This window comes from Myxocyprinus asiaticus, chromosome 46 (genome assembly GCF_019703515.2).
Source record: "Myxocyprinus asiaticus isolate MX2 ecotype Aquarium Trade chromosome 46, UBuf_Myxa_2, whole genome shotgun sequence".
Classification (NCBI taxonomy): Eukaryota; Metazoa; Chordata; class Actinopteri; order Cypriniformes; family Catostomidae; genus Myxocyprinus; species Myxocyprinus asiaticus.
In genome coordinates, this window is record NC_059389.1 from 3,347,501 (window position 1) to 3,362,802 (window position 15,302).

Genomic DNA, 15,302 nt, shown 5'->3' on the forward strand with positions numbered 1-15,302 from the left:
CTCTGCAGTAGGTAAAAATCTAGTTTTCGATTTTCACCTCATATTTCTTTTTATCGTAGAGCTTTTACGTAAGCTTATGGGAAATGCCCTTAAAGGATAGCAAACACTCAGCCTCTTTCTAACATTTCCTGCCCTAATAATTGGAGATAATTCTCCATCCCTGCTGTGTCCCATGCAAAATTAATCCTGCTTTTTTGTTTCTTTTATACATTTATTTTGGAATGCAATTTGGGAATTGGCGAAGAAAATAAAGAGTACAACTAAATCCAAAAAGGAGAAGAATGAGAGAATATTGTTTAGTAATAGAAGAAAGTATTAAGAGATTAAAGTGACTGTCCTTTATGATTTTGATTTACAAGTTAATTTGTATTCTTTGTATTAATTTGTGGCAAAATTATGCAGACTATTTTATCCTTTGTTTCTTTAAAAAAAAAAGAAGAGAAAAAAGAAACAAAAATCATGTTTAAGGCACTTACAATGGAGGTGAATGGGGCCAGTCCATAAACGTTAAAACGGGCATAGGAACCAATATAACTGAGGGGGACATGTCCCCCCACACACACTTTTTGAGGAATAATAATAACATTTTTATGTTTGTTTTGTGTTATTGTAATGCAAGGGAAAAAAGTTCAGCCGTTCACCTAAAACGAAGCCTTTAAGACCCAGATGTCATGAGATGCCAGCTGATGGCATCTCATGACATCTAAACACTTTTACAATAGCGCATGACTCATTTTAATGTTTGCATCACATAACTAACTACATTTACAAGCTTGTTTAAGTGTGATCAAATTGCGCGGTGGCTCGACTGATAGAGTGTTGGTCTTGTGATGTAAAGGAGCGGGATACGAGTCCTGAAGAGCACACGAGCCGACACGTGAGCCGAAAGTGTCATAGAAGCACCACAAAATGACGCGGTTGTGTTTTTCATCTCACATTTGGTTTTTCTGACATTATTGGTGAAGTTTAGGTTCAAGGTTTAGGGAGTTCGGTTTTGTTGATTTAAAACTCGATAGAGCATTAACCTTAAAAACATCATCTGTTTGGGAGAACATTTAACTCTCTTTTAGCGCCACACAGTGGACATTTTACTTCGGAATTGCTGCGAAACTTGTAATGAACCACGTAATATAATTTTGAAACATTTTTGCACACATTTATGGGCTGGACCCATTCACTTCCATTGTAAGTGCCTTACTGCAACTGAGTTCTGCTTTATTTTCAAAATGTTTGTTATTTTTTTTATTTTTTTTAAAGCCTCCTATTGCATTCGGGTCATTTTTTTATCTGGGATCGGTAGATAATCTTTTTTTAAATGCCACATAGTTTTAAGTACAATAACTTTGTCAAGTTGGGACTTTGTCAAGACTATCAAAATACACATAATGATTTTTTTTTTCAGATTTTTAAATAAAAATGTTTAAGGGATATAGCCATTTAAAAAAAGAAATACATATTTTGCGTTAGCGGGTCAATTTTGACCCGGGCATCAGTTGTGGCTTTACACATGATACTATGTATTATATAATATTATGAAATATTATATATATTTTTTATACAACTATGAATTAGATTTTTACTTATCAACACTTCACTTACATTTAGCCTCTTTCCCAAACTCTCTCTACACACATACACACACACACAGTCACACAGTCACACAGTCACACACACATACAGTCACACACAGACACACACACACACACACAGACACACACACACACACACACACACACACAGTCTCACACACACACACACACACACACACACACACACACACACACACAGTCACACACACACACACACACACACACAGTCTCACACACACACACACACAGTCACACAGTCACACACACACACACAGTCACACAGTCACACACACACACACAGTCACACACACACACACACACACAGTCACACACAGACACACACACACAGTCACACAGACACACACACACAGTCACACAGTCACACACAGACACACAGACACAGTCACACAGTCACACACACACACACACATACAGTCACACACAGACACACACACAGTCACACACAGACACACACACACACACACACACACAGTCACAGTCACACACACACACACACACACACACACATATAGTCACACACACACACACACACACACACACACACACACACACACATACACACACACATTCCTGTTCAAAATAGACATGACAGATGTAACAATCATAACAAATAAACTAAATCAAATTGTACTACTGTCTAAAGGGGGTGTGACGAGAGCAAAAGTTCATGCACACAGTTTAAATACGACTTGAAAGAGAAAATTGTCCATATTTTACTCTGCAGTCATCTGATGCATCAACATTCAGCCGTTCATGATAGTAAATGGAATAGATTAGCTTAAAAACATAGTAAAGAAGCATTAATGTTGTATACTTGAGTTGTACAGTTATTTTGATGATGTTTAGTTGAAAAATAATACGTTAGTTTTGTAACTTTTGACCACAAAGTTGTATTGAGCAGATATGAGTAATAAGAAATTAATTCAAATGACTAGTAATTCTCTCATTAGATGTTAATATAAATTGTATATTATGTTATATTTAGATACAATTTCACAGAAATGTTGATAAAAAAGATGTCTTCACATGTATCACACTGGTTTCGCTGAAGTTAATGTATATTTTGAAATGTCAAAGAATTTCTACATTTTATTATTGCTAAAAAATTTCATATTAAATAATAACTTTTATATTTGTCAGTGAACATGCCAAAAATATCAATCTTTTTACATGTACGAACCATTAATAACTTATTAATGACTTATAAATGTAGTTTTAGATGAAAACCATCGGGTTATGAATGATTTATAAGCTTGATTTCCACCGGGTCAAAATTGACCCGCAAATGCAAAAGGTGTTATGCAGATTCTGAACGCAATAGGAGGGTTAAATAAACAAGGGACAAGTAGAAATTTTATGTGGTAATCTTAACTTGATCTTAACTTGTACTGAACCCAGAATATGTTTTTTAAAATGTTGCCTAGGTAGGGAGCACATTAATGTTTGGCAGTCATCTTCATAGTATTCCATTCAAATTGAAGTCTGTTATGTTTACGTCTATTCTGATGTATTCTCTGCTGTTTCTGTCTCACCCACCGTAATTTGAAATGACATGTTCTGTTAAGATCGAATTGATTGTATCAAAGAACCGAGTGGACTAATCATGACCTGTTTAAGATGCTAATGACCCCTTCAACACACACACACACACACACACGTCCATGTCTCTCTGCTGTTGTCAGTTTGTGGTGTCGATTTGAAAGCGGCTAAATGTCTAATTGCGGTTCTTCGCCGGCTGTCTGTGCAGAACCGATGATTGCTGACAGACTCCATTTACAGCGTAATTGCCTCTCTCATGGTGTTTTGGCGGTGTAATGTATTCCTGAGGCAGGATACATTCTAATAATGTGATATTGCCCACAATGCCAGATCCTCAGAGGGTTAGATAAAGAGTCCATCACTGTGTTTGTGGGGAAGTTTGTGTGCGAGTGTCAATGTCTTGGAAAAAGTCTCATTGTTAGCCTTGCTCCATTGTTTTCTCCTCTGGTATGTTTTTCTAACACTAATCTGAAGACTGTGAGAGAGTTTGAAGGAGCCAAATAAACAAATCGTGGTGTCTTGCTGTGTTTAAAGCTCTCCATATCAGCTGAGGCAGTCATTCATTACAGGCCACGATCTGAGGCCAAATTGAAAGAGTGACAATCTTGGACCAGGAAGCTGTTTGCGGATCAGTGTTTTTGGGAAGAAATCGCGCGGACCCAGAACATCGTGTGCTTGTAATTGTCTTATCTCACAGCTGAATCAGATGTCAACCCAACCCCGGATTAGAGTCGGAATGCCATTAGTGCTCTGCAGAAAGCCAGCAGATCACCACAGAATTCTTTGGATGATTGGGGAACATTTTCCTTCGTGGAAGGTATCACAAGCCCATTTAACATTTAATCAAGTGCAGGATATGTATTAGGCCTACTGATGTCTATATTCAGTTTTCACTTGTGAAAATGTAAATTCTTAGAATGAGTTATTAGGTTTGCATTAGTAAGAACTTTAAATAACGTAATTACTTGCGTTATAATTAATTTAGTTTTCACTTGTGGTAATGTTAATTTCAGTATCTGTAACGTGATTGTAACAAGTAAGAAATCATTTTAACATTTCTTTAATTATTCTTCACTTTCATGATATCTGAAATGCTCATTTTAACATGTTAAAATAAATTTACAGATTTGAAAAATTAGCGTGTTCACTAAGTGCAGGTTAATTGTTGATATCAGGAATGGTCATTTGCAGTAATAACAACGTAATTATTGATATAAAACATTTTTTAATTTAAATATTTTAATACTTATATATAGAATAAAAACTAGTTAAAAGAACATAGCTGATATGTGTATTTGGGATTTTAACTTGTAAGAAATTAATTGTAGATATCTGTAATTGAACAGGAGTAAATGAAATTCTACTAGTGAAAATGCAGTTACAGATATCAGAAATTACTTTTACTACTTTGATATCAGCAGCGGGTATTTCCGCGAGGAATGATGTCATTTTTTATATCAAGAATTAATGTTTTTACTAATGAAAATGTAATTATAGATATCCTATGCATGAAGAAATGTTGAAAGCGCTTGCGATATGATAGGGCAGCTTTCTGTCCTCACGGAAGTTTTGTCAAAATTTACTATGCGTGTTTAAAAACCAGCCTGGAAGGGCCTGGGTAGCTTAGCAATTAAAGACGCTGACTACCACACCTTGAGTCGCAAGTTTGAATCCAGTGCATGCTGAGTGACTCCAGCCAGGTCTCCTAAGAAACCAATTGTCCCGGTTGCTAGGGAGGGTAGAGTCACATGGGGTAACCTATTCGTGGTCGCTATATTGTGGTTCTCGCTCTCGGTGGGGCGCGTGGTGAGTTGTACGTGGATGCCGTGGAGAATAGCGTGAAGCCTCCACACGTGCTATGTCTCCGTGGTAACGCGCTCAACAAGCCACGTGATAAGATGCACGGATTGACGGTCTCAGACGTGGAGGCAACTGAGATTCGGATTGAGGCGAGTCACTACGCCACCACGAGGACTTAGAGCGCATTGGGAATTGGGCATTCCAAATTGGGGAGAAAAAAAAAACAGCCTGGAAGAGAGACGTTTTTTTTTAATATTCTGAAACGGAACACCAGAACAGTCGAACAGTGTTGATGACAGATTTATCTCGGGAAAAATCTCATTCTCCTACAGCAAACACAAACATCGCAGATTTGAGCGGGTGGAATTTTCTGAGTGGAGACGAAGGAATGAAGTGGCGTTAACGATGAGCAATAATCCCGTTGCTAAAACTAGCAATTCCATCTGAGATGCTTCGTACTGGTCGAAGAAATGTACATTTTTCAACAAACACATGCCTGCATTTATATGTACATTTGTATTGTATTCCAGTAAAGATATTTAAACCTTTCTTAAAACATCAAAACAATAGCTTGAAACAAAATTATAAGATAATGAGAATATACAGTATACTGAATTATTTTCTTAGTTCTTTGGAAAGTTTATTCTTCTTGTTTTAATCATAAATAAAAGTTTTATTGTTTATTTAAACAAGAAAAGAAAAAACAAGTTTCCAATGCTAACTAAATTCACAATGTTTTCTTTGAATATAAGGACAATATCTCACCCTTGACCGTGTTGCCGATGTTTTATATTTATGATGAACAAAATCCTGGAACTGTTTGTGTCCATTTTAAACATTTATGGCAAATGTTAAGATAACGAGGAAAGAACAAGGAAGTTAATTTGCTTCTTTTGTTTTTTTCTTCCCAGTTTGGAATGCCCAATACCCAATGCGCTCTAAGTCCTCGTGGTGGCGTAGTGACTCGCCTCAATCCGGGTGGCGGAGGACGAATCTCAATTGCCTCCGCGTCTGAGACAGTCAATCCACGCATCTTATCACGTGGCTTGTTGAGCGCGTTACCACGGAGACATAGTGTGTGTGGAGGCTTCACGCTATTCTCCACGGCATCCACGCACAACTCACCACGCGCCCCACCGAGAGCGAGAACCACATTATAGTGACCACGAGGAGGTTACCCCATGTGACTCTACCCTCCCTAGCAACCGGCCAATTTGGTTGCTTAGTAGACCTGGCTGGAGTCACAGTTGATTTTCTTCTTAATAATTTATCAACGTTCGCGAACCGCTGTAAATCTGAACAGGTCTCTGACTCCAGATAAACGTAAGAATTCTGGGAAATGCAGGATTATAAACTCTTAAACAGTTATGCAGTGTCACTTGACAGTTCTGCTAAAGTAAGAATAAGTAAGCAGCCAGGCTTAAAGTGTACATCTCATTTAATATTTGACCTTCGAGTGTGTGGTAAAATAAAACTTGCAAATTAATAAACGCACCGAAAGGTTACCAGCAAGTGTGTAGGACACTGTCAATAACGCTGACCGCTGTCATAGCTTGCAAATATTTATTTAAATCGCAACATTTTAATCTTGCATCCTTCTTTAGGCATTTAAAACTTACAGCAAAACCAAATGTTTCCACACACTCTGCTGAAATTTAAATAAAAATCCTGAAACACACAGTAGAGTTGTTAATGACACTGCATTGATTAATGCGACAGATCTGTTACTCTATCTCTTTCTCCTTGTGCATTCTCAAGCTATCATCACATTCTAGACTATTTCACACTTTTATGCTTTTCACAATGAGCCAAAATCTCTCACTGCTTTAAAGGAATAGTTCCCCCAAAAATAGTCTTCCACAGAAACAAATATTCGCATACAGGTTTAAAATGACAAATTGTCATTTTTGGATGAACCATTCCTTAAAAACACACTTTTTCCATCATTCTCTGTTACCCTTCTCATTTATGCATTTACATGTATGCATTTGATAAACGCTTTTATCCTAAAGCGACTTAAAGTGCATTCAATATGCATTCTCCAATACAGTGTTCTCCTCTGGTGGCGTCTATTAGCATCATGCTAAGAGCTTAAAAGACAATTAAGGTGGCTTTTGGTATTTATAGACTTGCTTTCCTTTTAATTTCTTTTTAATTAACTACCCCACACCTCCCCCCTCGTCTCAGGTCTCTCAGGGTGTCCTCGTGACTTTCACATCCACAGTGTCGCTTGACTTCTGTCATCTCATGCGTTTAACAAATCCTTCATTGGGTTCAGAGACCTCGTTATAGAGCAGCGCCTGCTATATGATTGTAGACAAACAATGGCGACACTGCTTATTATAGCTGCCGTAGCGCATAATGCATCTCACTGCTGTTGGAGCAAACATAGGAGTTGAGTACCGCCAGCATGTTTGGGTACTTTGTTCCTATGCCGACACTGTGCAGGGTTCTGCCACACCTAGAATATTTCAATGTTTATGGTCAACGTTATGTGAAGGCTGTGAAAATGTTAGCAACAAACGTTCTTAAAAAAAAAATGCTATTGGCACCTTTTGTGTCATTAGTATTTGCTGAACATTCTCTCAGTGTTAGGAGGAAACATAAATGCAACATTGTGTGAACATTCTTTTTAAATGTAAATAATTGCATGCGTTAACTAGGACTGTCGATTTAACATGTTAATTCGGTGCGATTAATTATACAAAAAATAACACGTTAAAAAAATTAATGCAATTGTCCCTGGACCGTAATAAGGAATGTTCTTTATATCTGAGCAATTCAAGCTTGTAGTACCACCTGTTTTCTCCAGGGGGCAGTAAGCGAATCTCCGGCTGTATAGGCAACACGCAGCTTATACAAAACAAACCACACTTACTGACAGCAGACAGCACAAGATGAGAACACGATCTTGTGTTTAAACACAGCTTAATGGAGCGCAAATCCGAACGCATGGATCTCAAGACATGTTTTTCTTAATTTCAAACTTAGTTTAACTAGACACATTGACCTAAAAACAGTATGTTTATGACACAACGCAACCTGAGACGCTCCAAAAGCGTCGGACTGATTGATGAATTCTATTGCAAAATGGATAGCTTTGAATAGCTCTGTAAGCCAATGATCGGCTTATGTTCAATAATATGAAAAATAAACAATATATTGCATTCTAAAGCCACTTTTAGTGTTGTCTTTTTAATGCTTAACTTGTGTGCCTAAATAATGTAATGCATTTTAATTATCATTTATTATTTTTTTATAATATATTTTATTTATAATTATTAAAATATAACTATTTCTAAATATTTAACCATTATGTATTGAATTATTGTTACTTGAGGGGCTTTCTCAACAAAAATGTATGTATGCGATTAATTGCAATTAATTCGATTTAATTAATCGGCATACCATGTAATTAATTCAGTTAAAAATTGTAATCGATTGACAGCCCTAGCGTTAAGGCATTAATTTCGTCAGCTTGATGGGTTTTGGCCTATCAAATTAATGCGGCAATTTATAAAAATGTAAATTGTCTCAAGGATTGTCTTTTATGTGACAGTTTACGCAAGAATGATTTTACGAACAATTTACACAGTTCTCACAGTGTTTGGAAATGTTGTTAGTGCAACATTGTTTGAATGTCCTTTTAACATTTTTTAATAATTGCATGCTTTAACGCATTAATTTCGACAGCTGGACGGATTCCAGCTTATCAAAATTAATGCAGCAATTTATAATAATGTAAATTGTCTCTCAAATGCAAAAATGTCTAATCGTGTTGTAATGTTGCATGAATGCGACATTTACATTATTAGAAATGTATTCCTTCGTGTGACAATTTACGCAAGAGTGATTTTACGAACATTGTTAGTGCAAAACATTGTTAGTGCAACATTGGTTCAGCTTCCTTTTAACTTTTTTTTTTTTTTAATTAACCTGCGTTAACATGTTGTTTTTGACAGCTCAACAGATACAGGCTTATTTAATGAATGCGGCAATTTTTAATAGTGTGAATTGTCTCGTGAATGTGACCATTTCTAATTGCCTTCTAATATTGCACCAATGCAACATTTTACGTTATTTGAAATGTAGGTTTTCATTTGACAATTTACGTAAGAATATTTTTATGAACAGTTTACACAATTCTCACTGTTAGAAAGTGTTGTTAGTGCAACATTAATTGAATGTTTAAAATTAATTGCATGCATTTACATGCTAATAACTGATACCAGCATAACACATTAATGCATCAGTTTCTAATTATGTAAACTGTCTCACAAATGCAACAGTTTCGGGGGCCTGGGTAGCTCAGCATGTAAAGACGCTGACTACCACACCTGGAGTCGCAAATTCGAATCCAGGGTGTGCTGAGTAACTCCAGTCAGGCTTCCTAAGCAACCAATTGGTCCGGTTGCTAGGGAGGGTAGAGTCGCATTGGATTAACCTCCTCATGGTCACTATAATGTGGTTCTCGCTCTCGGTGGGGCGTGTGGTGAGTTGTGCGTGGATGCCACGGAGAATAGCGTGAAGCCTCCACACGTGCTACGTCTCCGCGGTAATGCGCTCAACAAGCCACGTGATAAGATGCGCGGATTGACGGTCTCAGACGCGGAGGCAGCTGAGATTCCTCCTCCGCCACCCGGATTGAGGCGAGTCATTACGCCACCATGAGGACTCCGAGCGCATTGGGAATTGGGCATTCCAAATTGGGGAGAAAAATGGGAGAAAAAACTATTTCTAATAGTGTTGTGACCAATTTATAATAACGTAAATTGTCTTATAAATGCTATTTCTAATAATGTTCTAATGTTGCATTAATTCAGCATTTTATTTTAGTAGAAATTGATGCTTTTATGTGACAATTTACGTAAAAATGGCTTTACTAACAATTTACACAGATCTCAGAATGTTTGAAAATATTGTTTGTGTTTGAACGTGTTTTAATATTTTTTTTAATTAATTGCATTTGTTAACGTGCTAATTTCAACAGCTCAACAGATACCAGCATATGACATGAATGCCACGCATTAACGTAAAGTGTCTCACGAATGCAACTTTTTCTAAAGGTGTTCTAATGTTGCGTGAATGCAACATTTTATGTTATTAGGAATTGATGAGTTCATGCGACAGTTTGTTTAAGAATGGTTTTACACATTCATTCAGACCACATTTTATAAGTTAAGCTTCTTCATTGTGTGCCCTCTTTGAGCCGGAGAGAAGCCTCACATGCTCTCATAACGAGTGCAACTTGTCAATTTTTACATCAGTAGGGGCAATTTTTTTTTTTGAATTGACGTGCAGGTCCAACCTGTCTAATCTAACCTGTCCTCCTCTCTGTCTTTATCATTATTTCTTCTCATTGCTCGCTCTTTCTCCTCTGTTTTTGTGACTATTGATTTTTTTTCTTCTTAGATTAACTCACCATCTCTCTCCAGTTCCTTGCTGTCTCACAATCATTTGGGAGGAACAGGACGAGCTAGTTTGCTTTTCTACACAAACCTTAAATGAGTAACTCCAGGGAAGTAACTTTCAGTGCCAACAAGCCATAAAGGAAAAGCCAGAGGAAATGAAATCTATACTGTATCCTGTTTTTAATACCAACTCGGGCCCGCTTTACTGTGCCATGTTTGGGATAGTTTGCGATCCAAATATCGATACGAAGTTTCCTGAAAGGAAAACTCTTCGGTTTTTGGCCAAAAGCTTGTCAACACGTCCTAATCTTTCTTTCTCTCTTCTTTTGTTTTCAGCAATGACCGTTTTGCTGTGATTGGTGGAGGGAGTCTGCAGATGGTGAATCTGACAGAAGAGGATGCTGGGATATATGGTTGCCATGCAGACAGCGGCAACATGACCAGCGATATACAAGCAGAACTCACAGTTCGAGGTACGTATGAAACAGTGTTGTTAACTGGAGCTTGTTACAAGCAACACATTTCAAGTACTTCAACTACAGTTAAGATGCCCTTTTGACTACAAGTTACTAATAAGGTTCCACTTTATATTAGGTGTCTTTAACTACTATGTACTAACATTTAAAATACATAGAATGAAATGTATTTGTTGTGTAACTAAAATTTGGTGCTACAGAGATTGAAGTACATGTAGGTTTATGAGAAGGGTTAGGGTTTAGGGTAAGTGTTGTGGTATGGTTAGGTTTAAGGGTTAAGTTAACAGTGTACTTACAATGCAGGTACTTTTAAATCTAAGTACAATGCAATAACACTTATTTACATAATAAGTACATTGTATCAAATGCTTAAGTACATAGTAGTTAAAGACACCTAATATAAAATGGGTCCACTAATAAAGAGTAGTAGCCAACTATGTTTTACACGTACCACCCTAACACTACCAGCAACCCTAGCGCTAACCTAACCCTAAATCTGGAATAGTTGACTCTGATTGGTTGTGGCATTGTACAATGATTGCTGCACAGCAAATAAATGATTTTCTTACTGAGCATTTTGTTATAATTTTCGGCAAAAATATTGCAACATCCTTAAAATGAGAATAAAACTTGAGAAGCGGAATGACATAAGATACTAAGATATTGTTTTCAGATATTAAAGGTGCTGTAAGTGATTTGTTATTTCATGGAAAGCTATTAAAAAAATTTTCCTACTCACTGAAAGATATTAATGAAATAAGTGTCGTGAGATATCTCACCGGTCTCTGTGACAGCTCTAGACTGCGTAAACAGCAAATAAAAATGTGTCTGCGGGCTGCGGTCTCTGACCTGTCAATCATTTTGCGTGTTCTCATTGTATTGTAGTTGCAACGAATTATTGAGTCTTAATGCCATTTTTATGCCATGTTGTTCATAACAGTTGTCAGTGGAGGGCGCTGTTTTGCTACTGTTGTTTTTGACATCTGTTTCTGCTTGTGTTGATCTCAATAAAGCTAATTTGTTATCTTTGGAGTGTGGGGTTTTGGAAAGAGGGGGTGTGGCTAATCCAACAGCTCAGTCTCGTGGAAGTAGAACGGTTAAAATCGCTTACAGCACTTTTAAGTTTCATTTTATGCTTATTACAACAAAAAAAAGGGTAAGAAAAAAACTTGATTCACAGGGAAAACACATTTATTTTTCTAACACCATTGGCAAATAGTTTTTTTTTTTCCATACACTACACCACTACTGTTTTGAAAAATGATGCACAACTGTCATAATAGTGAAAAATGTAGTTTGATGCGTCCCTACTTTTTAGTTCTTTTGAGTTTGGTTCTGTTTTCATTTATGAAACACAGTTGATATTTGAAAAATCTGCTGAGAAGTGAATTTTGAATAGTTCATTAATTGTGAGAGTTCAAGTTTCAGGATGGATGGACAGACAGACCAGAACTAAACATCCCTGTATACAATTATGTGCAACATTGTTCAGGCATTTGAGCACATAAATAAATCTGCATGTCTAGACAGTATTTTTCTCCACGGAGGAAGAACTTCAAAGCTGCTTTTTGTTTTTATTTATTTATTTTTAGAGGTTTTGTTGCTGTACTTTCATCTCTTGGTTGATCATCCATTTTTTGTTGAACAAATGAGAGAATATCCGGCTGTGTTCTGTGGTGTTATTGAAAAGGCTTTAGGTCTAAACACTTTAAGAAGCTAAAATTGTGGAGGGGCCTGGGTAGCTCAGCGAGTAAAGACACTGACTACCACCCCTGGAGTCACGAGTTCGAATCCAGGGCATGCTGAGTGACTCCAGCCAGGTCTCCTAAGCAACCAAATTGTCCTGGTTGCTAGGGAGGGTAGAGTCACATGCGGTAACCTCCTCGTGGTCACTATAATGTGGTTCTCGCTCTCGGTGGGGCGCGTGGTGAGTTGTGAGTGGATGCCGCGGAGAATAGCGTGAAGCCTCCACGCGCGCTACATCTCCGTGGTAACGCGCTCAACAAGCCATGTGATAAGATGCGCGGATTGACGGTCTCAGACACGGAGGCAACTGAGATTCGTCCTCTGATTGAGGCAAGTCACTACGCCACCACGAGGACTTTAAGTTGTGTTTTGTTGCGAGCCTCCGTTTGTTTGCCATGACTTTCTGATTAGTGGGCCTTTCTCTTCAGGATTCACAAATAGTGTGGTTTTCCATCAGGAATTCTGCTATTAAATGCTATTTTTTTGTTTTGTTTTTTAAATTAAGTTGAAATGATTTGAACTGATGGCTTCAATAGAAGCATATACCATCGATTAACAACCTCAGCACTCACTGTAGGTCTGTCTTTTACGGTTTGTAAGTTATTGTTAAAAATAAATTCCCCTATGGAAAACATTTATCAGATTTTTTTCTTTCAAATCAGACTGTTGCATGCTCTTCGTTAATTTTATGTTTTTTATTGATAATACCACGTTAAAAGTTGGACGCGGAGCAGTTGTTCAGACAAATGTGCAATGAAATTGTTGCGCAGTGGGCCTCACTAATTTTAATTTTTCATAAAACCATTCTTATGTAAATGTTGCGTTGAAATATATGCAAACGTTTGCATAAAAATGGCTTTACGAACGAATTACACAAAAATTAAAAACAATTTGTTTGTGTTCCATGTATGCGGCTCAGTGTGTGTAGACTTCAATATTTCCAGCCATCGAGAACTACCGATTATATTATAGTCATAATGTCGAAACTTTAAAATTTAGCTCGAAAATATTATGTTTACTTGCTATTAAGTGCTTTAAACTAAATTTGTAAGCACGATTTATGCTTATGTACAAACTGGGATGAGGAAAAAAAAAAATGGTCATCGACAGCATGCCTACAAATGCTAAGTAAATTGTATTAATTGTATAAAAATGCTTTCTTAGTAAATTGTGTTAATTGTATTACATTCAGACATGTCCCTAATATGTGTAGACTTTGTAATCAACATTTTCGTCGATCGAAAAGTATTAGTACCGTTTATTTCACCGTCATAACTCTCAAAACAAAGCAGAATATATCGTTTTTCAAGAATATTACGTTAACTTGCTATTAAGTGCGTTAAAGGAGCAATATGTAACATTGACATCAAGTGTTTAAAATGGGTACTGCAGTCCATATTCAAAATATTGGAGAGAGTTGTCTCCCCCACCCCCTCCTCCCCAGACTCAAAGCCCATGCAGGTTGCCAGGTTGAGGACATGCAACAGGAACGAGCATACTGACAATGGCAAGCGACGAGCCTTACACTAATTTGATCAGCTAATGTTACGTTTGCAATGTTTTTATTTTATGCAAATTACAAACCTGCTCATGTGGATTTTTTATAACTCTGTCAATGTTAGCTAGATGTATTGCTGGCTTCCATGGCTGCAGCACGCTGTGTTTGCCCGCTAACTTGTTTCAAATCTGGCAACCCAGGGTGTCGATATACTATTGGGAAATGAGCAGTGGGCGGGATCACACAGGCCAAAACACAAACAGAAATTCCGGCCCGGAATTTAGTAGAATATACTGGCTGTAGCATTGTTTTCGGAGAAGCCAGTATTTCAAATTAGCATGTTTCCTAAATCTCTCATAACATGTGATAATTTTATGCTTTAGTACAGTAAATGCACCTTTAAACAAAATTCGGAAATCTGTCAAACATTCGAGTCCATAAACCTGAAGCAAACTTTGGGGAATCTAGTGACGTGTTTTTCGGAATAGCTCATCGTAGAAGTCTTTCTGACCAGTGTTGGGTGTAGTTTAATTACCAAGTAATTAATTAATGTAATCTAATGACTTTTTAGTACAAAAAGCAGTGTAACGCATTACGTTTCAAATTCTTGTAATTAGATACAGGTACTGAATTTCAAATAAGTGAATTACTTTTAATTACTTGACTTGGATTGCACACATTTCTAAAATAATATTATGTAGAATATGTTTAAAAAATGAATTACATTAATAAGTACATTTGTTTACATTTCTGTGACAGCTGAAGGGCATGTGCCCATTAACGAGTCAGTGAACAAGGAGTTCAATAGACATTATCTTGAATTTGTAGAGCGGAAATCAAAAGCTTTTCTGTGTTTTAGAATGTAACTTACAAGTAATTAGTAATGTGATTACTTTTCTTGATATAGTAATTAGTAGTCCATAATCTGTTTACAGTTTTTAGAGTAGTAATTAGTAATTTGTTGTGAATTAATTCTTTTTTTTGTAACTTACCCAACACTGTTCCTGACGATGAAAAAAGCAGTACATCCTGAGTCCCAGGAATTGCATTAAGCGAGCCAATCATATTGGAGCTTGCCATTTTGAGGAAGCACTTGCCATTTTTGTGTGCAGTATGAATCAGCCATATCATAATTGGATTTTCTAGACTAGATAGACTAGATTTGTCTTCTTGTGCAACGGTACAAGATAGGTTGGAGCTGTCATGCCAAGAGATTAGTATA

At 37.0% G+C, this 15,302-nt stretch overlaps 1 protein-coding gene across 1 annotated transcript in view; it reads left to right on the top strand.

Moving 5' to 3' along the window:
* LOC127436055 (neogenin) overlaps positions 1–15,302 on the top strand; it is a 167,797-nt gene that overhangs the window by 89,854 nt on the left and 62,641 nt on the right. The window contains exon 5 of the mRNA XM_051689971.1: positions 10,697–10,833. Coding sequence (XP_051545931.1) covers positions 10,697–10,833 — 137 coding nt within the window. The remainder of the gene's footprint in view (positions 1–10,696; positions 10,834–15,302) is intronic.